This window comes from Cucurbita maxima, unplaced genomic scaffold (assembly GCF_002738345.1).
Source record: "Cucurbita maxima cultivar Rimu unplaced genomic scaffold, Cmax_1.0 Cma_Scf00025, whole genome shotgun sequence".
Lineage (NCBI taxonomy): Eukaryota > Viridiplantae > Streptophyta > Magnoliopsida > Cucurbitales > Cucurbitaceae > Cucurbita > Cucurbita maxima.
The window spans coordinates 76,631-100,715 of NW_019272041.1; the positions used below are offsets into that span (position 1 = coordinate 76,631).

Consider the following 24,085-nt stretch of genomic DNA (forward strand, 5'->3'; position numbering starts at 1 on the left):
CCCCTTGTTCAAGACCTGGAGTAAGTACTTAAGGTAACTACCTTTCTTCTATCCCAAAAAGTGGGTAGGAGTGAATCCATCTTGCACCCCACGTCCCCAGCCATTTACCCAGTTTTAACCCCTGAAATGGGAGGCCTATTGAGTCGGCGAACTTGAGCCACTCTCACCCATGCAAATCTAAGGATAATTCTGAATAAATAGGAGTTCATGGTTAGCTCAAGATTAAAATCGAGTTACCTAGGTCATCGAATGAAAAGAAAATCGGTCTCAACAGTAAACGACATTATAAAGTGAGAGTGATTTTCTTCATGGTCCGATCTTATGCAATACTCATTGCATAGGACGCCCCCACTCACATGTCTCCACATGTACAATTTTAGTGATCACATTGTTTATATCATATACAAAAGTGGACTGCATCCATAGTATCCCCAGAATAAGGTACTAAGCCTTATTCTTATACTATAGATCATTTTGACTATATACTTGAACTTGATCAACTCTTATGTCTCTACAAATAGTTCAAGTAATCATACTATAGTCAGAGTGTTCTTAGTTTATTGGATTTAGATTAATGATCGTAAAGTTCACTTTATTCAATAACAATCTTTACTGAATAAACAACAATAATAACTTTATTGAAAATAGAATATGTTTTTGTTTACAAACTATGAGTTTTAGGACATAAAACCCAACAAACTCCCACTTGGACTAAAACTGTAGTGGGGTTTTATAATGTTGAGTAGAGAGAAATACATAAATACAATAAACTAGGTCATCACATACTCATGTCTTTTCTCCCATTTGCCCTAGATTACATAACTCATAGTCCTAGACTCACTAGGTGCCCTTCAAACACTTTAGCCGTGAGGGGCTTTGTAAATGGATCAACAATGTTGTGCTCTGAAGCTATCTATGTGACGATCACATCTCCTCGTTACACAATCTCCCTTATGAGATGATATTTGCACTCAATATGTTTTCCATGCTTATGGCTTCCTGGTTCTTTTGAATTTGCAACTGCTCCACTGTTATCACAATAAAGAGTGACGGGAAGATGCATATCTAGAACGACTTCCAAATCAGTTAAGAACTTCCTAAGTCATACAGATTCTTTCGCTGCTTCACAAGCAACAACATACTCAGCCTCCATGGTGGAATCAACAATGCAACCTTGCTTTATGCTTCTCCATATTATTTCTCCTCCATTCAGAGTGAAGACAGATCCTGAGGTTGATTTCCTCGAATCTACATTGGTCTGAAAATCTGAGTCAGTGTACCCTGTAAGGATCAGATCCTTAGTACCGTACATTAGCATACAGTCCCTCGTTATCCTAAGATACTTGAGGATATTCTTAACGGCAGTCCAATGAGCACGTCCCGGATTGGACTGATATCTACTGACAATTCCCACAGCATGGCATAAGTCGGGTCAGGTACACAACATGGAAAACATCAGACTACCGACCGCTGATGCATAGGGAATGTGTCTCATATCCTCAACTTCTGGAGGTGTCTTAGGACTTTGTTCCTTCAACAAATGAACTCCATGCCTGAAAGGTAATAATTCTTTCTTGGAGTCCTGCATCTTATATCGAATCAACATTTTGTCGATGTACGATGCCTGAGACAATGTTAGTGATTTGTTCTTGCGATTCCGAACAATTTGAATTCCAAGAACAAACTGAGCCTCTCCCAAATCTTTCATTTGGAATGGTGTCACTAGCCAATGCTTAATGTCAGTCAGAAATCCCACATCATTTCCAATGAGTAAGATATAGTCAACGTACAACACCAGGAAAGATACTATACAGTTGACTATCCTTTTATAAACACAAGGTTCGTCAACATTCTGTTTAAAACCATAAGATTTGATCGCAGTATCAAACTTTAAATTCAAGGATCGAGATGCTTGCTTTAACCCATAAATGGATCTTTTAAGCTTGCAAACCCTTTGCTCGTTATTCTGTTCAATGAACCCCTCTGGTTGAGCCATATAGATAGTCTCTTCAAGATTGCCATTTAGAAAGGCTGTCTTAACATCCATTTGCCAAATTTCGTAATCATAAAATGTGGCAATAGACAAGAGTATTCTAATCGATTTAAGCATACCCTTTGCTACTAGTCGAGCTTTAAAGATCTGTACCTTACCAGTTTGGTCTCGTTTTCTTTTATAGATCCATTTGAAACCAATAGGTTTTACCCCATCTGGTTGATCTACAAGTTCCCAAACTGAATTGAAGTACATTGACTCCATTTCAAGATTCATGGCTTTGATCCACTGATCTCTATCTTTATCATTCATTGCCTGTTTATAGGTCAATGGATCCTCAATGCCATCATCAGGTGTGATGACTTGAGTTTCTGCCAAACCCAAGTAACGATCGGGTTGAGTTATAACCCTCCCACTACGTCGAGGCATTCTCACTTAATACTAGTTTGCTGCGAGGTTGATGATTTCTTACGTGGTCTTTCTCTAAGAATGTAGCGTTTGTTGATACAAACACTCTATTTTCTTGAGGGTCATAAAACAAACCACCTTTCGTCTCTTTGGGGTATCCTACGAATAGACATAATTTTGAACGATGTTCTAATTTCTTGGGCTTTTGCAACAACACATGTGCTGGACATTCCCAAATTCTGAAGATGTAAACTACCTTTACGCCCTTTCCATAACTCATAAGGTTTTTCTGAAACACTCTTAGTAGGAACTATGTTCAAAATGTATGTAGCAGTCTTCACTACATATCCCCAAAACGAATCGGGTAATTAAAACTCATCATAGACCGAACCATGTCTAACAAAGTTATATTTCTCATTTCTAATACACCATTTTGTTGAGGCATACTAGGGGCTGATAGTTGAGACTTTATTCCATGTTCTATCATATAGTCCTGAAATCTTAAGTCCATGTACTCTCCTCCTCAATCTGATCGAAGTGTTTTAATAGTTTTACCTAATAGATTCTCAACCTCAGTCTTATACTCTCTGAATTTTTCAAGAGCTTCGAACTTGTGACGCATTAGGTAAAGATAGTCATACCTTGAATAATCATTAATAAAACTGATGAAATATTCATACCATCCTCGTGCTTTGACATTCATTGGACCATAGAGATCTGTATGCACGAGTTCTAAAGTTTCTTTGGCTCTATAACCTTTTTCAGAAAATGATCGTTTAGTCATTTTACCCTCAAGACAAGACTCACATGGAGGTAAAGAGTTGTTTTCTAACTTATTTAAAAGTTCTCTTTTAACCAATCTTTCAATCCTATTGAGATTAATGTGGCCTAGTCTTAAGTGCCAAAGATAGGTATTAGGAGAAATCTTTTGTCGTTTATTTTGAGTGTTATCTCGCCGTCCACAAGCATTCTCCAAGAGCTAGTTTCCTAGTAAAAAGAACAAATATGATTAGTCGCCTCAGAATCTAGTATCCAAGTTGAGTTGTCATACTCTACTAAACATATTTCTACAATGAGTAAATCATATTTACCTTGTTGTGTCTTTTCAGCTTTCTTCTCAGCAAGGTATTGTGGGCAGTTTCTCTTCCAGTGTCCATTTTCGTTGCAATGGAAATATTTTCCTTTATCTGATTTTTGAACCTCGTTGTTGCGGTTAGTAGGAATCTTATTTTTCCCTTTACCCTTCTTCTTCATCAAAACACTTTTAGAAGTTGAAGGTTCAGACTTATTTTTGGAGGACGATCCTCGTAGTAATTTCTTGGAGATAGCAACATTTGCTTCTCCTGTTTGTCCCTTGTTCGTTAAGAGGGACAGATAAGTCTGTAGCTCATTGAGAAGAGCAGTCAAGTTATATTCTATTTTGTTCATTACCACATTTGTGCGGAACTGGAAGAAGCTCTTCGGAAGAGACATCATGCTAAAACTGACTTGACTCTTCTCATCAATGACAGCTTCATTTTCTTCTGCCACATTGAAATGTACCATCATGTCCAGGACATGTTCTCTAACTGAGGTCCCTTCTTTCATACGGCAGTTGTAAATGTATTTTATGGCTTCATGTCTAAGGGAGAAGAACGGTTGTACAAACATCCCTTTTAGAGATTCCATAATCTCTTTACCAGTACCCATAACATCGTGTTTCTTAGCCAAAACATCAGATATGCTGGCTAGAATGTACACTCGGACTTTGTCATTTGCCTTTATCCATCTGTCATACGCATCCCGAACTGTTCGGTTTGCATTTGAGTTGGGTTTGGAGGACATTCCTCAGTTTAACAAACCTTAAATCATCAATTACCAGTATTGTGTTTAGGTTTGATTTCCAAGTTGCGTAATTGTCACCGTTTAATTTCTCAGAAGCGAGTAATAATGTACCCAAAAATTATTAATTTGCAACGATACTTTAGTGAGTTAGAGCAACTGCTACCGAGGGGCAGTCAAATCACTCATTCACTAAACCAAGACATTCTTGACTTTAAACACTAATCCCAGAATAACTCTTGTTCCTATAGTGTTTTTAGTTATCGCTATTTTGGTCAAGAATTTACTAACTCTTAGTAAATCTTCGTAAGTGTGACCCGCCAATTTCAGACCTTAGAGATCAGTCCCAACAATGCTATCGAATGAAAAAGCCAAAGTTGGGAACGGACCTAAGAAATCCTATCCATTTCTGGAGTTTGCGTTGTTTCGACTCCCATGTTACGACCCTCCGAATGGGTAGTTGCTCTAGGGCAGCATGTAGGCAGAACATGGGAATCTCATGGTGCAACCTAATGGTGGAGACCATAGGACGTGTTGATATACTTCCTTCTCCCACTTACTATAAATACTTTCTCTATTCCCCTTGTTATTGACTCATGCAAATACCTTCCGAATGGAGGACGCTCCCAGAGCGACACGAGGCCGAGCATGAATCTCACGGTGTGAATTTGTCAGAGAGCGTGAAAGGAAAATGATGTATCTTATATACCTTCTTCCTCCCACTAAGTATTTTAGACAGTTGGGTATAATCATTACTTAGGTATATTCCGGCTAATTAAATATAACCTAATTCTAGGTGATTTTTCCAAAACTTACATCACTCAAGCATGCTCATAAAACTAGGCTAACTAAGCTCAAGTACTGGTCCGATTTCCAAGTAGTAGGTGTTCTGTAAACCGTCAACTTAAGTACCTCCAACCTTAGACAAGATCGTGCCAAGTGAGCTTTCTTGTAAGCACAATTTACAAGACATCGACCTATTTTAACTATTAAAATTGATCGTGCTTGGTTCTTAACCCTAAGTGAGCATAAACTTATCTTTATTATAGATTTTAACATCTATCTCATTGTATGACGTCGAAAATAACCTATAACATGCATCTAACATACTTTATATAACAATTATATAATCATCAATTTCATACAATAATATAACAATTTATATCTATCACTCATGGAACCCTAAACATGCATACTATACATTATAACACTTATAACATACTTAGAATGCATGAAACATGCTTAGCCTATGGTGGGATTTAAAATCTATATGACATACTTTATGCATATACATTTTCTATTTAATTAAAACATACATTCATAATGCATAATCAATTAAACACATTAGAGTGGATTGGTTTTGGCATTTTAAAGCAAGCAATTAACTAAATTGTTACATTAATAATTAAAAATAACTTGAACCGCTCCCGAGGATCACGAACTGGGCGAACCAACCCTTAGAAACGTTAACCCGGACCCCAACGGCAGAAAAAACACCCGAACCGGGACGTTTGAAACATGTGCTAAAAAAACCGAGTGACTGTCCATGTTTTTCAAAACTTTTATGGGGAATGATTAGGAATGACGATTTAGAAATGAATGTCGAAGAAACGGAGTGTATAAAGAAGTAAATAAGTGCTTAAAAATGAAACCCTTATTCGTAAACCCCAAACAGGGACTTTTGAAACACGTGCTAAAAAAATGAGTAACTCTAAATATTTTTCAAAAATTTTGTGGGGAATGATTAGAATATAATGTCGAAGAAACAGAGTGTATATAGCAGTAATAAATTGCTTAAAATTGAAAGCCTAATTTGCAAACGCCAAATCGAGACATATGAAACTTGTGCTAAAAAAACCGAGTAACTATCCATATTTTAAGAAACTTTTCTGGGGAATGATTAAGCATGATGATTTGGGATAGAATGTCGAAGAAATGTAGTGTATAAAGCAGTAAAAAGGTGCTTAAAATCGAAACCATAATTCGAAAACCCCATACCGGAACGTTTGAAACACGTGCTAAAAAAATCGAGTAACTGTCCATGTTTTAAGAAACTTTTGAGGGGAATGATTAGGCATGATGATTTACAGTAGCATATCGAAGAAACGGAGTGTATTAAGCAGTAAAAAAGTGCTTAAAATCAAAACCATAATTCGGAAACCCTAAACTGGGACGTTTGAAACACGAGCTAAAATATCGAGTAACTGAATATTTTTTTGGAAACTTTTGTGGGGAATGATTATACATGATGATTTGGGATAGAATGTCAAAGAAAGGGAGTGTATAAAGCAGTAATAAATTGCTTAAAATCGAAACCCTAAATCGGAAACCCCAAAACGGGACGTTTGAAAGTCGTGCTAAAAAAATCGAGTAACTGTCCATGTTTTCAGAAACGTTTGGGGGGAAGGATTAGGCATGATGATTCACAGTAGCATGTCGAAGAAACGGAGTGTATAAAGCAGTAAGAAAGTGCTTAAAATCGAAATTCTAATTCGTAAACCCCAAACCGGGATGTTTGAAATGTTGGGTTTTATGTCCTAAAACTCATAGTTTGTAAACAAAGACATTCTATTTTCAATAAAGTTATTATTGATGTTTATTCAGTAAAGATTGTTATTGAATAAAGTGAACTTTAGGATCATTAATCTAAATCCAATAAACTAAGAACACTCTGGCTATAGTATGATTACTTGAACTATATGTAGAGACATAAAAGTGGATCAAGTTCAAGTATACAGTCAAAATGATCTATAGTATAAGGATAAGGTTGAGTACCTTATTCTGGGACACTATGGATGCGGCCCACTTTTGTATATGATATAAACAATGGGATCACTAAATTGTACATGTGGAGACATGTGAATGGGGGCGTCCTATAAAACGAGTATTGCATAAGATCATACCATGAAGAAAATCACTCTCTCTTTATAATGTCGATTACTGTTGAGACTGATTATCTTTTCCTTCGATGACCTAGGTAACTCGATCTTAATCCTAAGCTAACTATGAAATCCTATTCATTCGGAATTATCCTTAGATTTGCATGGGTGAGAGTGGCTTGAGTTCGCCGACTCAATAGGCCTCCCATTTCAGGGGTAAGACTGGGTGAATAGCTGGGGACGTGGGGTGCAAGAAGGAATTGACTCCTACCCACTTTTAGGGATAGAAGAGAGGTAGTTCCCTTAAGTACTTACTCCAGGTCTTGAACAAGGGGCCCCACCCACTCATTGGCCTGAGAGGGATTTGGTTTAAAGGTTGGACCACAAACCAATTTTTCATAAGAGGATCAGTGGGACATAAGGAACAAGAAGTAACTTTAGGGGTAAAACGGCTAATTGGCCCACCTTTAGTTATGAACAACCTGTGAAGAATTGACTTACTAATCCTTGTTATATCAAATGGACAGAAATATATCTATAGTGAGGGGAGTGCAACTACTAGGCTATAGTGGAGTGTCCTAGTAGTTAACGAATGTTGGTTAACAAGGTTAATGAGTTTAACCAGTTAATCTTGAATCGTTGGAGCCCATGATCTATAAGTTCATTAGGTCCCTCTGCTAGCTCATATCGGATGATTTAGAATAGAATGTCGAAGAAACGGAGTGTATAAAACAGTAATAAATTGCTTAAAATTGAAAGCCTAATACGCAAACGTCAAACCGAGACGTGTGAAACACGTGCTAAAAAAATAGAGTAACTGTCTATATTTTAAAAAACATTTATGGGGAATGATTATCCATGATGATTTACAATAGAATGTCGAAGAAACGGAGTGTATAAAGCAGTAAAAAAGTGCTTAAAATCGATACCGTAATTCAAAAACCCCAAACCGCGACGTTTGAAACACTTGCTAAGAAAATCGAGTAATTGTCCATAAAATTTTGAGGGGAATGATTAGGCATGATGATTTGGGATAGAATGTCGAAGAAACAGAGTGTATAAAGCAGTAAAAAATTGCATAAAATCAAACCCTAATTTGTAAACCCCAAACCGGGACGTTTGAAACACGTGTTAAAAAAATCGAGTAACTGTCCATATAAGGCATGATGATTTAGAATAGTGTGCCAAAGAAACGGAGTGTATACAGCAGTAAAAAAGTGCTTAAAAATGAAACCCTCATTAGTAAACCCCAAATAGGGACTTTTGAAACACGGGCTAAAAAAATGAATAATTCTTAATGTTTTTCAAAACATTTTTAGGGAATGATTAGGCATTATGATTTAGAATAGAATGTCGAAGAAACAGAGTGTATAAAGCAGTAATAAATTGCTTAAAATTTAAAGCCTAATTCGCAAATGTCAAACCGAGACATGTGAAACACGTGCTAAAAAAACCTAGTAACTGTCCATATTTTAAGAAACTTTTCAGGGGAATGATTAAGAATGATGATTTACAATAGAATGTCGAACAAAAGGAGTGTATAAAGCAGTAAAAAAGTGTTTAAAATCGAAACCGTAATTCAAAAACCCCAAACCGGGACGTTTGAAACACGTGTTAAAAAACTAGAGTAACTGTCCATGTTTTAAGAAACTTTTGAGGGGAATGATTAGGCATCATGCTTTACAGTAGAATGTCGAAGAATCGGAGTGTGTAAAGCAGTAAAAAAAGTGCTTAAAATAAAAACCTTAATTCGAAAACCCCAAACCGGGACGTTTGTAAGACATGTTAAAAAAATTGAGTAACTGTCCATGTTTATCAACACTTTTGCGGGGAATGAATAGGCATGATGATTTAGAATAGAGTGTCGATTAATGGAGTGTATAAAGCAGTTAAAAAGTACTTATAAATGAAACCCTGATTCGTAAACCCCAAACAGAAACTTTTGAAACACGTGCTAAAAAAAACGAGTAACTCTTAACTTTTATCAAAACTTTTATGGGGAATGATTAAGCATGATGATTTACAATAGATTGTCGAAGAAACTAAATGTATAAAACAGTAAAAAAGTGCTTAAAATCGAAACCGTAATTCGAAAAACCTAAACCGGGAAGTTTGAAACACGTGCTAAAAAAACCGAGTAACTGTCCATGATTTAAGAAACTTTTGAGGGAAATGATTAGGCATGATGATTTGGGATAGGATGTCAAAGAAACGAAATGAATAAAGCAGTAAAAAAATTGCTTATAATCGAAATCCTAATTCGGAAACCCCAAAACGGGACGTTTGAAAGTCCTGCTAAAAAAACCGAGTAACTGTCCATGTTTCAGGAAACGTTTGAGGGTAAGGATTAGGCATGATGATTTAAAGTAGCATGTCGAAGAAATTGAGTGTATAAAGCAGTAAAAAAGTTCTTAAAATCGAACCCTAATTCGTAAACCCCAAACCGGGACGTTTGAAACGTGTTAAAAAAAATCAAGTAACTGTCCGTGGTTTTTAAAACTTTTGTGGGGAATGATTAGGCATGATGATTTAGAATAGAGTGTCGAAGAACAGAGTGTATAAAGCAGTGCTTAAAAATGAAACCCTGATTCATAAACCTCAAACAGAGACTTTTGAAACACGTGCTAAAAAAAACAAGTAACTGTCCATGTTTTAAGAAACTTTTGAGGGGAATAATTAGGCATGATTATTTGGGATAGAATATCGAAGAAACAGAGTGTATAAAGCAGTAAAAAACTGCTTAAAATCAAAACCGTAATTCGAAAACCCCAAACCGGGACGTTTAAAACACGTGATAAAAAAATCGAGTAACTGTCCATGTTTTAGCATGATGATTTATAGTAGAATGTCGAAGAAACAAAGTGTATAAAGCAGAAAAAAAGTGCTTAAAATCAAAACCCTAATTCGGAAACCCCAAACCGAGACATTTGAAACACGTGCTAAAAAAACCGAGTAACTGAATATGTTTTTGGAAACTTTTGTGGGAAATGATTTGGCATGATAATTTGGGATAGAATGCTGAAGAAACAGAGTATATAAAGCAGTAAAAAAGTACTTAAAAATGAAACCTTGATTCGTAAACCCCAAACAGGTACTTTTGAAACACATGCTTAAAAAAACGAGTAACTCTAAATGTTTTTCAAAACTTTTGCGGGGAATGATTAGACATGATGATTTAGAATAGAATGTCGAAGAAACGGAGTGTATAAAGCAGTAATAAATTGCATAAAATTGAAAGCCTAATTCGCAAACGCCAAGCCGAGATGTGTTAAACACGTGCTAAAAAAATCGAGTAACTGTCTTTGGTTTTCAAAACTTTTGTAGGAAATGATTTGGCATGATTATTTGGGATAGAATGCTGAAGAAACTGAGTGTATAAAGCAGTAAAAAAGTGCTTAAAATGAAACCTTGATTCGTAAACCCCAAACAAAGACTTTTGAAACACGTGCTAAAAAATGAATAACTCTAAATGTTTTTCAAAACTTTTGCGGGGAATGATTAGGCATGATGATTTAGAATAGAATGTCGAAGAAATGGAGTGTATAAAGCAGTAATAAATTGCTTAAATTGAAAATCTAATACGAAAACGCCAAACAGAGACGTGTGAAACATGTGCTAAAAAAATCGAGTAACTATTCATATTTTAAGAAACTTTTCTGGGGAATGATTAAGCATGATGATTTACAATAGAGTGTTGTAGAAACGGAGTGTATAAACAGTAAAAAACTGCTTAAAATCGATACCGTAATTCGACAACCCCAAACCGAGACATTTGAAACACGTGCTAAAAAAACTGAGTAACTGCCCATGTTTTAAGAAACTTTTGGGAGGAATGATTAGGCATGATGATTTAATGTAGAATGTCGATAAAACATAGTGTATAAAGCACTAAAAAAGTGCTTAAAATTAAAATCGTAATTCAGAAACCCCAAACTGGGACGTTTTAAACACGTGCAAAAATACCTAGTAACTTAATATGTTCTTGGAAACTTTTGTGGGGAATGATTAGGCATGATGATTTGGGATAGAATGTCGAAGAAATGAAGTGTATAAAGCAGTTAAAAAGTGCTTATAATCTAAACCCTATTTCGGAAACCTCAAAACGGGACGTTTGAAAGTCGTGCTAAAAAAACCGAGTAACTGTCCATGTTTTAAGAAATGTTTGAGGGGAAGGATTAGGCATGATGATTTACAGTAGCACGTCAAAGAAACAGAATGTATAAAGCAGTAAAAAAATACTTAAAATCGAACTCTAATTCGTAAACCCCAAACCGTGATGTTTGAAACACGTGTTAAAAAAATCGAATAACTGTCCGTGTTTTTCAAAACTTTTGTGGGGAATGAGTAGACATGATGATTTAGAATAGAGTGTCAAAGAATGGAGTGTATAAAGCAGTAAAAAAAAAGTGCTTAAAAATGAAACCCTGATTCATAAACACCAAACAGGGACTTTTGAAATACGTGCTAAAAAAAACGAGTAACTCTGTATGTTTTTCAAAACTTTTTTAGGGAATCATTAGGAATGATGATTTAGAATAAAATGTCGAAGAAACGGAGTGTATAAAGCAATAATATATTGCTTAAAATTGAAAGCCTAATACGCAAACGCCAAACCGAGACGTGTGAAACAAGTGCTAAAAACCGAGTAACTGTCTATATTTTAAGAAACTTTTCAGGGGAATGATTAAGAATGATGATTTACAATAGAATGTCGAAGAAACGAAGTGTATAAAGCAGTAAAAAAGTTCTTAAAATTGAAACCCTAATTCGAAAATTCCAAAGCAGGACGTTTGATAGTCGTGCTAAAAATACCGAGTTACTGTCCATGTTTTAAGAAACTTTAGAGGGGAATAATTAGGCATGATGATTAGGGGTAGAATTTCAGAGAAACAGAGTGTATAAAGCAGTAAAAGTTCTTAAAGTCTAACCCTAATTCGTAAACCCCAAACCGGGACGTTTGAAACACGTGTTAAAAAAATCGAGTAATTGTCCGTGTTTTTCAAAACTTTTGTTAGGAATGATTAGGCATGATGATTTAGAACAGAGTGCCGAAGAAATGGAGTGTATAAAGCAGTAAAAAAGTGCTTTAAAATGAAAACCTAATTCGGAAACCCCAAACAGGGACTTTTGAAACACAAGCTAAAAAAACCAAGTAATTCTGAATGTTTTTGAAAACATTTTTAGGGAATGATTAGGCATGATGATTTAGAATAGAATGTGGAAGAAACGGAGTGTATAAAGCAGTAATAAATTGCTTAAAATTAAAAGCCTGATTCATAAAAGCCAAACTGAGACGTGTGAAACACGTGTTAAAAAAACCTAGTAACTTTCCATATTTTAAGAAACTTTTCAGGGGAATGATTAAGAATGATGATTTACAATAGAATATCGAACAAACGGAGTGTATAAAGTAGTAAAAAAAGTGTTTAAAATCGAAACCGCAATTCGAAAACCCCAAACCGAAACGTTCGTAATACGTGCTAAAAAGACTGAGTAACTGTCAATGTTTTAAGAAACTTTTGAGGGGAATGATTAGGAATCATGTTTTACAATAGAATGTCGAAGAAAATGAGTGTATAAAGCAGTAAAAAATTGCTTAAAATAAAAACCTTAATTCGGAAACCCCATACCAGGACGTTTGAAACACGTGTTAAAAAAATCGAGTAACTGTCTGTGTTTATCAACACTTTTGTTGGGAATGATTAGGCATGATGATTTAGAATAGAGTGTCGATTAATGGAGTGTATAAAGCAGTAAAAAAGTGCTTAAAAATGAAACCATGATTCGTAAACCCCAAACAGGGACTTTTGAAACACGTGTTAAAAAAAACGAGTAACTCTGAACTTTTATCAAAACTTTTATGGGGAATGATTAAGCATGATGATTTACAATAGATTGTCGAAGAAACTGAATGTATAAAACAGTAAAAAGGTGCTTAAAATCGAAACCGTAATTCGAAAAACCCAAACTGGGAGGTTTGAAACACGTGCTAAAAAAACCGAGTAACTGTCCATGTTTTAAGAAACTTTTGAGGGAAATGATTAGGCATGATGATTTGGGATAGGATGTCGAAGAAACAAACTGAATAAAGCAGTAAAAAAGTTCTTATAATCGAAATCCTAATTCGGAAACCCCAAAACGGGACGTTTGAAAGTCGTGCTAAAAAAACCGAGTAGCTGTCCATGTTTCAAGAAACGTTTGAGGGGAAGGATAAGGCATGATGATTTATAGAAGCATGTCGAAGAAACATAGTTTATAAAGCAGAAAAAAAGTGCTTAAAATCGAACGCTAATTCGTAAACTCCAAACCGAGACGTTTGAAACATGTGTTAAAAAAATTGAGTAACTGTCCGTGGTTTTCAAAACTTTTGTGGGGAATGATTAGGCATGAAGATTTAGAATAGAGTGTCGAAGAACGGAGTGTTTAAAGCAGTAAAAAAATGCTTAAAATTGAAACCCTGTTTCGTAAACCCCAAATAGGAACTTTTGAAAAACGTGCTAAAAAAATGAGTAACTCTGAATGTTTTTCAAAACTTTTATAGGGAATGATTAGGCATGATGATTTAGAATAGAATGTCGAAGAAACGGAGTGTATAAAGCAGCAATAAATTTCTTAGAATCGAAAGCCTAATTCGCAAACGCCAAACCGTGACGTGTTAAACACGTGCTAAAAAAATCGAGTAATTGTCCATATTTTAAGAAACTTTTATGGGGATTGATTAAGCATGATGATTTACAATAGAATGTCGAAAAAACGGAGTGTATAAAGCAGTAAAAAATTGCTTAAAATCGAAACCATAATTCGAAAACCCCAAACCGTGACGTTTTAAGAACGTGATAAAAAAATCGAGTAACTTAACATGTTTTTCAAAACTTTTAGGGGGAATGATTAGGCATGATGACTTATTATAGAGGGACGAAAAAACGGAGTGTATAAAGAAGTAAATAAGTGCTTAAAATTGAAACCCTATTTCGTAAACCCCAAATAGAGACTTTTGAAACACGTGCTAAAAAAAACGAGTAACTCTAAATGTTTTTCAAAATTGTTTTAGGGAATGATTAGGCATGATGATTTAGAATAGATTTTCGAAGAAACGGAGTGTATAAAGCAGTAATAAATTGTTTAAAATTGAAACCCTAATACGCAAACGCCAAACCGAGACGTGTGAAACACGTTCTAAAACAACCGAGTAACTGTCCATATTTTAAGAAACTTTTCTAGGCTGTGATTCGTCATGATGATTTACAATAGAATGTCGAAGAAACGGAGTGTGTAAAGCAGTAAAAATGTGGTTAAAATCGAAATTGTAATTCGAAAACCCCAAACTGGGACGTTTGATAGTCGTGCTAAAAAAACCGAGTAACTGTCCATGTTTTAAGAAACTTTTGAGGGGAATAATTAGGCATGATGATTTGGGATAGAATATCGAAGAAACATAGTGTTTAAAGCAGTAAAAAACTGCTTAAAATCGAAACTGTAATTCGAAAACCCCAAACCGGGACGTTTGAAATATGTGCTAAAAAAACCGAGTAAATGCCCAGGTTTTAAGAAACTTTTGTGGGGAATGATTAGGCATCATGATTTCGAATAGAATGTCGAAGAAACGAAGTGTATAAAGCAGTAAAAAAGTGCTTAAAATCGAAACCCTAATTCGAAAACACTAAATTGAGACGTTTGAAACACGTGCTAAAAAAACCGAGTAACTGTACATATTTTTAAGAACTTTTGTGGGGAATGATTAGGCATGATGATTTAGAATATAGTTTCAAAGAAACAGAGTGAATAAAGCAGTAAAAAAGTGTTTAGAATTGAAACCCTAATTCGTAAACCCCAAATCGAGACTAAGACCACGTGCTAAAAAAACCGAGTAACTGTGCATGTTTTTCAAAAAATTTGTAGGGAATGATTAGGCATGATGATTTAAAATAGAATGTCGAAGAAACAAAGTGTATAAAGCAGTAATAAAGTGTTTAAAATTGAAACCCTAATTCGCAAACCTCATATCGAGACATTTGAAACACGTACTAAAAAAACCGAGTACCTATCTATGTTTTTTGGAACTTTTGTGGGGAATAATTAGGCATGATGATTTTGAATAAAATGTTGAAGAAATAGAGTGTATAAAGCAGTAAAAAAGTGTTTAAAATCGAAACCCTAATTCGGAAACACCAAACTGTGACGTTTAAAACATGTGCTAAAAAAACCGAGTAGCTGTACATATTTTTCTGAACTTTTGTGGGGAATGATTAGGCATGATGATTTAGAATATTGTTTCAAAGAAACGGAGTGTATAAAGCAGTAAAAAAGTGTTTATAATTGAAACCCTAATTCGTAAACCCCAAACCGAGACTTTATGAACACGTGCTAAAAAAATCGAGTAACTGCTCATGTTTTTCAAAATTTTTGTGAGGAATGATTAGGCATGATGATTTAAAATAGAATGTCGAAGAAACAAAGTGTATAAAGCAGTAATAAAGTGCTTAAAATTGAAACCCTAATTCGCAAACTTCAAATCGGGACATTTGAAACACATGCTAAAAAAACCGAGTACCTATCTATGTTTTTCGGAACTTTTGTGGGGAATAATTAGGCATGATGATTTTTAATAGAATGTTGAAGAAATAGAGTGTATAAAGCAGTAAAAATGTGCTTAAAATCGAAACCCTAATTCGGAAACCCCAAAACGGACGGTTGAAATACGTGCTACAAAAACCGAGTAACTTTCCATCATTTTCGAAAATTTTGTGGGGATTTGTTTGGCATGATGATTAGGAATAAAATTTCAAAGCCACGGAGTTTATAAAGCATTACAAAAGTGCTTAAAATCGAAACCCTAATTCAGAAACCCCAAACCGGGACGTTTGAAACACGTGTTAAAAAACCAAGTAACTCTCCATGTTTTAAGAAAATTTTGTGGGGAATGATTAGGCATGATGATTTACAATAGAATGTCAAAGAAAAAAAGTGTATAAAGCAGTGATAAGGTGCTTAAAATCGAAACCCTAATTCGGAAACCCCAAACTGGGACGTTTGAAACACGTTCTAAAAAAAATCTGATTAACTGTCCATGTTTTTAGAATCTTTTCTGGGGAATGATTAGGCATGATGATTAAGAATAGAATGTCGAAGAAAGGGAGTGTATAAAGCAGTAAAAAAGTGCTTAAAACCGAAACCTTAATTCGAAAACCCCAAACCGAGATGTTTGAAACACGTGCTAAAAAACCGAGTAACTGTCCATGTTTTAAGAAACTTTTCTGAGGAATGATTAGGCATGATGATTAAGAATAGAATATTGAAGAAACGGAGTGTATATAGCAGTAAAAAAGTGCTTAAAATCAAAAATAAAAAAATGTTTCGTTCCTCCTTCCAACTAACGTCTCGAGTTGATCCATACAGATATATGTGGACCAATTAACCCCGAGTCCTTCAACGGAAAGAGGTATTTCATTTCCTTTTTGGATGATTACTCACGGAAAACTTGGGCTTACTTTCTAAAAAGAAAATCCAAGGCATTCGAGGTGTTCAGAAAGTTCAATGTAATGGTTGAGAAGGAAATTGGTAGACACATCAAAGCTGTACGATCCGATAGAGGTGACGAGTATACTTCAACGGCTTTCATGGAGTACTGCGAGGAGCAAGGCATAAGGAAATTTTTAACCACACCGTACACCCCTCAATAAAATGGTATGACCGAGAGAAAGAACTGGGCCATTCTCAACATGGTTCTCTCAATGCTTAAGAGCAAAAGGTTGTCGAAGGAATTTTGGGCAGAAGCCATGCAATGCACCATCTACTTACAAAATCGATGTCCACATGCAAAGTTAGATGATCAAACACCACAAGAGACTTGGAGCGGACAAAAGCCTACAATTTCTCACCTCAAAGTGTTTGGTAATGTGGCTTATGCTCACGTACCGAACCAACGAAGAACGAAGCTCGAAGACAAAAGCAAAAGGTATATCTTTATTTGATATGATGAGAAGACAAAAGAATACAAGCTACTTGACCCGATTAGCAAGATGATGATAGTGAGTCACAATGTGCGAGTAAATGAAGCAAGAGAATGGGATTGGAACAATTCGACGGAAGTCAATATCGAAGTAAGAGAATCATCAGTCGCTGCACCAACAAGTGCACCAACAGACTCAGAAATTTCTAATGATGAAGATGAACCACGACAACCCAAAATGGGAGTTTGCGAGATTTGTATGACTCAACTAATGAGGTACACCTTGTATGTCTTCTGGAAGATGCTGAACATATCAGCTTTGAAGAGGCGGTGCGAGACATGAAGTGGCAAACTAATTCATCGCAACAACACATGGGAAGTGACAAAATTACCGGTAGGAAGTCAGCCCATAGGTGGGAAGTGGATATTCAAGAAAAAAATGAATGCTCAAGGCGAGATTGAACGGTCAAGGCGCGACTTGTTGCGAAGGGATACAAGCAAAAGACGGGAATCGACTATGACGAAGTGTTTGTTCCCATCGCTAGAATGCACACAATCTGATTGATCATTTCCCAAGCAACCCAATTCAATTGGCCTGTTTTTCAAATGGATGTCAAGTCAGCATTCTTGAATGGTGTGCTTAAAGAAGAAGTATACTTTGAACAACCTCCCAGGTACGTAAAAATTGGAGAAGAGAAGAAGGTACTAAAATTGAAGAAGGCACTTTACGGGTTGAAACAAGCACCGCGAGCATGGAAGACTCGTATCGACACATACTTCAAGGAGAATTGGTACAAGCAATGTTCCCACGAACATTCACATTATACAAAGAAGAGTAGAGGCGATGTGATACTTGTCGCTCTCTGTGTCAATGACCTCATCTTCTCAGGCAACAATAATAGAATGATAGAAGAGTTCAAAAGCACAATGACGCGAGAATTTGAGATGACAGACTTAGGCTTGTTGAAGTTTTTTCTCAGTTTGGAGGTTAAACAAGGAGAAACATGTATTTTTACATCACATGAGAAATATGCAAAGGAAATTTTGAAGAAGTACAAGATGAAAAATTGCAACCCGGTATCTACACCAATGAAACCAGGTGCAAAGCTCTCAAAGTACGATGAAGGAGAACGAGTAGATGCAAATAGGTACAGAAGTCTGGTGGGAAGCCTTCGCTATCTTACATGCACAAGGCTAGATCTTTCATCAAGTGTCTGCATAATAAGCTGGTTCATGGAGGAGCCAATTTATTCATATTGGAAGGCGTTGAAGCAAATCCTACGATACGTCTAAGGAATGTTGTCACTTGGGTTATTCTACTCAAAAACAGAATATTACAAGTTAGTCGATTACTCTGACAGTGATTGGTGCGGAGACATAGACGATCGAAAAAGTACATCGGGTTATGTATTCTTCATGGGCAACACAGCATTTACTTGGCTTTCAAAGAAACAACCGATCGTGACACTCTCGACGTGTGAAGCTGAGTATGTAGCAACATCTTGGTGTGTGTGTCACACAATATGGCTTAGAAAATTGTTGAGTAAGATGGAGCTAAGGCATCGAGGTGCAACCGTAATACAAGTTGATAACAAATCAGCAATTGAGTTGGCCAAGAACCTAGTAAACCATGAAATAAGCAAACACATTGAAGTTCGATTAAATTTAATCCGAGATCATGTGAAGGAAGGAAACGCAAAATTGCTGCATGTGGCAAGTCAGGATCAAGTTGCAGACATCTTTATAAAAAGAAGGCGATTGGCATGACAGACGATAGGAGCATTGAAGTTTATGGGGGATTTTTGTTGGTACACTTCTTTTCTTTTTTTCATTTAACTTACTTTTGAAAATTTGAGTCGTAAGAAGGAAAAGACCAAAGAAAATATAAACGGCCAAGAATCATTCTAGGAGAAAATGGGTGATGGGATAGCTAATTTTAAATCTTAGAAACCCTATAAATTGATTCGTTTTTATTGTAAAATGTAAGAGGTAGAGAGTAAGAACAAGAGACAAAAAGAAAAGTGTACAGTGTAATAGAAAAGAGTTTTTTCATAATTTCTTTTGTCCCCTTGTCTCTCCCTTCTAGGTAGTGACAAGGCTAGGCCTATAAGACCCTAATTTTCCTAATCAAATATAGATACTACTACATGCATGACATGGTTAATACGTGTGGAAAAGTCTATGAAAATATTTCATAAACGATGTTGTGGACTTGAACGTTCATAATAAATTCATTAAAACAATATTGCTATGAACAATATAGCAGAAAATAGCTAATGTGAATTTAAATGAGATTAAAAAAATAAGGCGATGGTGTGATATAACGTAAGGACTACTAAAACAAACATGAACACAACTACCCTAGCTTTGATCTTATGGCCTTCACCGCAACGCCGTCACATCCATACGAGAGTACCTTACCTTTACCTCAAAAAGAAGAGTAACATGTGACTTAGTATTTTAAGAAATAATCCATAAGTAACCCCACTATTGAAGTAAAAAAAATGCAATCAAATGCAATATGGTGGGACCTATCATTTCATAAAACCATCATGACATGACTTTAAAATCAGTGGTTGAATGTGTAGTACTTGTATACACACGGCCCACGCACGTGCACATAGTCTCACCAGACAGACTCATGTATATATTCCCTAGGCCTCATTCATCAGGTTAGTGCATGCTCATGCTACCGGAAACCACATGGAGAAAGGACCCACGTAATATCACGACAAAAATAGATATCATAATGTACGCATTCATATTAATCACAATGGGAAAGTATCGTGGTGCAAATGACACACATAAATGCATGAGGTCTCCATAGCTTAAAACCATGACATAAGTTTATGATTCAAGTCATACCTCCATTCATTCATGACATAACAAGTTTGTGAGACATGCATACATAATAATTGTCATATCTTCCCTAATTAACATTATTTACATAGTTTGGTGTATGGAGTTTTATGCATCATATCATCAATATCATAAATATAATTCCACAACATGGCAACATGGTATAGTCGTATTATAGCATAGCTTATAACATAACATAATACGACATAGCGTAATTTATAACATAGCATAGCATCACATAATACATGCAAACAGTCATAATAATGACATGTGCAGGGTTCACTAAATTTCTTGAGTTGATGTTCGTTTTATCCTACTCGTCGAGGAATAGTTCCAAAACTAACTCCAAATCGACTTCCTCCATTTTCTTTTTTCTTTAACATGTTCTCCAAATTGGCGTTGGCTAGAAATAAAAGAAATGATAGTATGGAGATTGAAAAATAACACACACCTTAAGCTTGGAATAACTCTAGGCACTTCTCTATCATTTTGTCCTTCCATTTTCATGTGATAAATGTTATCTCTCTAATGTGCAATTTCTTCACTTATGGAGCAAAAGTCTATATAGATATTTTTTTCTTTACTCAAGCTTTTGTCTAGCTGCAAAGGTTCATAATATATCACTAATAAAACTTATGATAGGTTGAATAACACTTCCTTTGGTCAAAGATGAAGCAAGATGTTCATAAATTTTGTAGCCCATATTTTAAATGCAAAGAAGTTAAATATAAATAACAACCAAAGATGGTATACTTCCTTCAATACTTAACAAACTTGACTAATATATATATGAATTTTGTTTTTATTTTGTGGCACACTAAAGAGGTTAACTATAGCATTTGTTGTGGAACACAGGTTTACTAAAATGACTTTGGATGCAACAAGACACCATGTGCAAAGCATGTTGCTTATTTATTATTTAGGAAAGTAGTAAGATTACATGGGATCCCAGAATTATTGATAGGAACATTAATTTTTCAAGTCACTTTTGAAAAGTATTGTGAGATAAATTGGGTACCAAATTGGAGTTTTCAACTACATGTCAGCCTCACGCTGATGGGCAAACTGAGTTAGTTAATAGAACATTAGGAACATTGCTTACGGCTATAATTTCTAAGAATATTAAGCCTTCGCATGAATATTTGTCATTTGTAAGTTTAGATATAATAGAGCAATTCATAGTACCATTTATGTTTCTCCTTTTGAAATTGTTTATGGATTTAATCTAACTTCTAATACTTTTGCAAGTGAAGCAACCAAAGAGAAAATTGAGAAACAAAATTTCAAAATTGTTTCAAGAATTAACAAAGGACGGATTAAAATTATTTTTCAACCCGTTGACTTGGGTTTGGATACAATTTCGCAAGCAGCGATTCTCATCTCAAAAGGAAAACAAAGTAACATCCAAGAGGGTATGACCTTATCAAGTTCTTGAAAGAATTAATAACAATGCCTATCAAATTGAACTTCTAGGAGAATTTTAAGTACATTCTACTTTCAATGTTGCTAACTTGAGTTTTTTTATGTAGGTGATGATTTTCTTAATTCGATGACGAATCCTTCCTAAGCGGGGGAAGTTGATAAGGATCAATATGTTCCAAATATTTTAAGTGGACTTATTACATGATCTAAGGCCGAAAAGATTCAACAAGCATTCATTCTTCACCTATAAAATTTGATAGGCTCGGTTTAACCATTCAACGAGCATTCATTCTTCACCTATAAAATTTGATAGGCTCGGTTCAACCATTATTTCATGTATTACAAATTGATTCGATTGTGGAAGAACCATTTGGAGCTTTAAAGTTAATATGTGCACGGTTCAAGTAGCGGATGAAGTTTCTATAAACTGCACTGGATTGATAATTTGTTAGAAAACTTTATTTATTATTTTAATTTCATTATTTGTTATAGTGGAAAAAATGGTGGAAAATTACTTGTCAACTTGTCCATAACTTTGTGGAGATTTAAAGGGTAACAAGAGTAAATCATGGCCACTAACTTGGTAACAAGAGTAAATCATAACCACTAACTTATTTAGTGAGTATTTGAAGATAATGAAATTTAGTTTCAAATTGAGACTTTTATGGTTAGTATCATTTTGGTTGTTTCATAAGTTTTATGCAATTTATATGGGATATTGTATTTGAGTCATTTATCAAGTTCGATTATGGAATGACTCTTGCTTCTAGATTTTTGATTTTAGGGAGTAATTTAATTCTAGCCTTAATTCGAATTTTGTATAAGATGTTAATTTTTTTGAATCAAAAATTTTTGCTTCAACAAAAAGCTTGGATGGTTGGAATGAGAATTTAGGTTGGCTTATCGTAAAATACTTATTACTAGACAGAAAAGTAGAAATATATAAGCATTTGTAAGGAAATAACAATGGAAAGGTTCAATAATAATACAAAAGAAGCAAGGTAATGAAATTGCATGTTGTTTCAAATACATTACTCTGAGACTTTTCTAAAGGACAATGACTAAAAAGGGTATGAGAAATTATTAGGTTGGCAGAGTGCCTGGGTCTTCAACCGTGAGAGATGCACCATTATAAGCATTTGTAAAATTTAGAATCATTGAAGCCGCCTTGAAAGCCCTACCACAATTTACAAAAGATGAAACTGAATAAAACCATACCTAAATATGTATAATTTTATTCATTTTTATTACCAAAACCATACCATTCCTGGGGAGATTGGCAATTAGAAGCGACCTTGCCCAGGCTACACAAAAGCATTTCAGTGTATATAAGGCCAGGATCCAATGCCACAACTGTCATTCCATTTGGCAACTCCTTTGCTACCGATTTGCTTAAGCCCTCAACCGCCCACTTTGAACTACAATATGGTGAAACCTTAAAAACCAAAACACAAAAACATTAACTCACTGAATACTAAACTAAACACATGGGCAAAATAGTATTGCATACCAGCGGAGCTCCCATCCTTCCAAATAGAGAACTTATATTCACAATGATCCCTTGGTTTCTAGGAATCATAAGAGGAATAAAGTGACGCAATACATTAGCTGTCCCCTTCACATTTATGTCAATGATATCATCAAACTCTTCTCTACTAATGTCTCCAATCTTGGCATTCTCCTTATTGATTGTAGCTGCATTGTTTACTATTGTACAAAAAAAAAAAAGCCTCAATTCTCATGGGTTGCACTTAAATGAAAATATAGAAGAGAAGAAAAACAGTTGTAATATGCATATACCAATTATGTCTGGAGCTCCAAATTTGTGGATTACAGTACGGACCATCGTTTCAACGCTCTCATCTGACCTCGAAAACCCAGAATCTCAGGTGTTTTAATTACGAAATTAAAGCATATGTATGGATAAACAAAGAGATGGGGTAATGACATACCACATCAACCTTGAGGAGTAGATGATTGGGTGAGGAGTAATTGGAGAGTTGTTGCTGAAGGGAGTCTAACTTGTTTTGGGTGCGGGAACAACCGATTATAGTGTGGCCGCGTTTTGCCAACTCCAATGCCAATGCTCGTCCCAATCCTTGGCTCACTCCTGTTATTACAATTTTCTTCCCCCCATTTGCTTCCTCACAACAAGTTGCCATTCTTCAAACCCAATCAATACTGAGCTCCAGGTTTGGAAACCAACACACCCATTTTATATGTATTTTTAGGAATAGCTGTGAACCATTTAAAATTTGGGATCTTGGAAAATATTATCAAATACATGACTTTGAAAGGAAGACAGAGAGCATGTGGGTGTATTAAGATATAGTATATCTAAAATATTTAGGGATATTTTAGGTTAGATTTAGATTTGATTAATGATATATTTTATTTATTTACAAGATTTAGTTAATTATATATTTTTCATATTTTAGGTATTAGGTGATAGCTTGTGGTAAACATGAATGAAGATCATCCTTTCGATCTAAATTCTATTTCTATTTCTCATTCTTAACATGTTATTAGAGCGTCGATCTTGATGTTCTTAAATATCAAAATTTCCTTTAGGGCGGAATCAGCCAAATCTAGCTTCAAAATTTCTGATGTTGATTTAACACATTCTTATTATATTCATCACTGATCAGTCAGGATATTCATTTGTTCCAATCAAATTAAATGGAGCAAATTACCAATCCTGGGTAAATCAGTGATGCATGCTCTTATTGTCAAGAAGAAAATTGGTTTCATTAA

The 24,085-nt window shown here is 35.2% G+C and overlaps 1 protein-coding gene across 1 annotated transcript; it reads right to left on the reverse strand.

The window, feature by feature from the left end:
- Positions 1-22,277: 22,277 nt before the first annotated feature.
- On the reverse strand, positions 22,278-23,565 carry LOC111498653 (NADPH-dependent pterin aldehyde reductase-like). The gene is made up of 5 exons (XM_023149976.1): positions 23,284-23,565; positions 23,132-23,201; positions 22,842-23,038; positions 22,594-22,766; positions 22,278-22,508 (listed from the first exon to the last, which is right to left on the reverse strand). Exons 1-5 carry the CDS (start codon positions 23,491-23,493, stop codon positions 22,415-22,417), a joined length of 744 nt encoding a protein of 247 aa, XP_023005744.1. The 5' UTR covers positions 23,494-23,565; the 3' UTR covers positions 22,278-22,414.
- Between the last annotated feature and the right edge of the window lie 520 nt (positions 23,566-24,085).

Excerpts from the sequence above, each read along its gene's own strand:
- LOC111498653 (XM_023149976.1), bottom strand. The coding sequence starts at position 23,493 with ATGGCAACTTGTTGTGAGGAAGCAAATGGGGGGAAGAAAATTGTAATA. Across the intron at positions 23,039-23,131 it reads TGGAGCTCCAGACATAATTG|TAAACAATGCAGCTACAATC; the intron begins GTATATGCATAT and ends TTTGTACAATAG. Across the intron at positions 22,767-22,841 it reads GAAGGATGGGAGCTCCGCTG|GTTTCACCATATTGTAGTTC; the intron begins GTATGCAATACT and ends TTGGTTTTTAAG.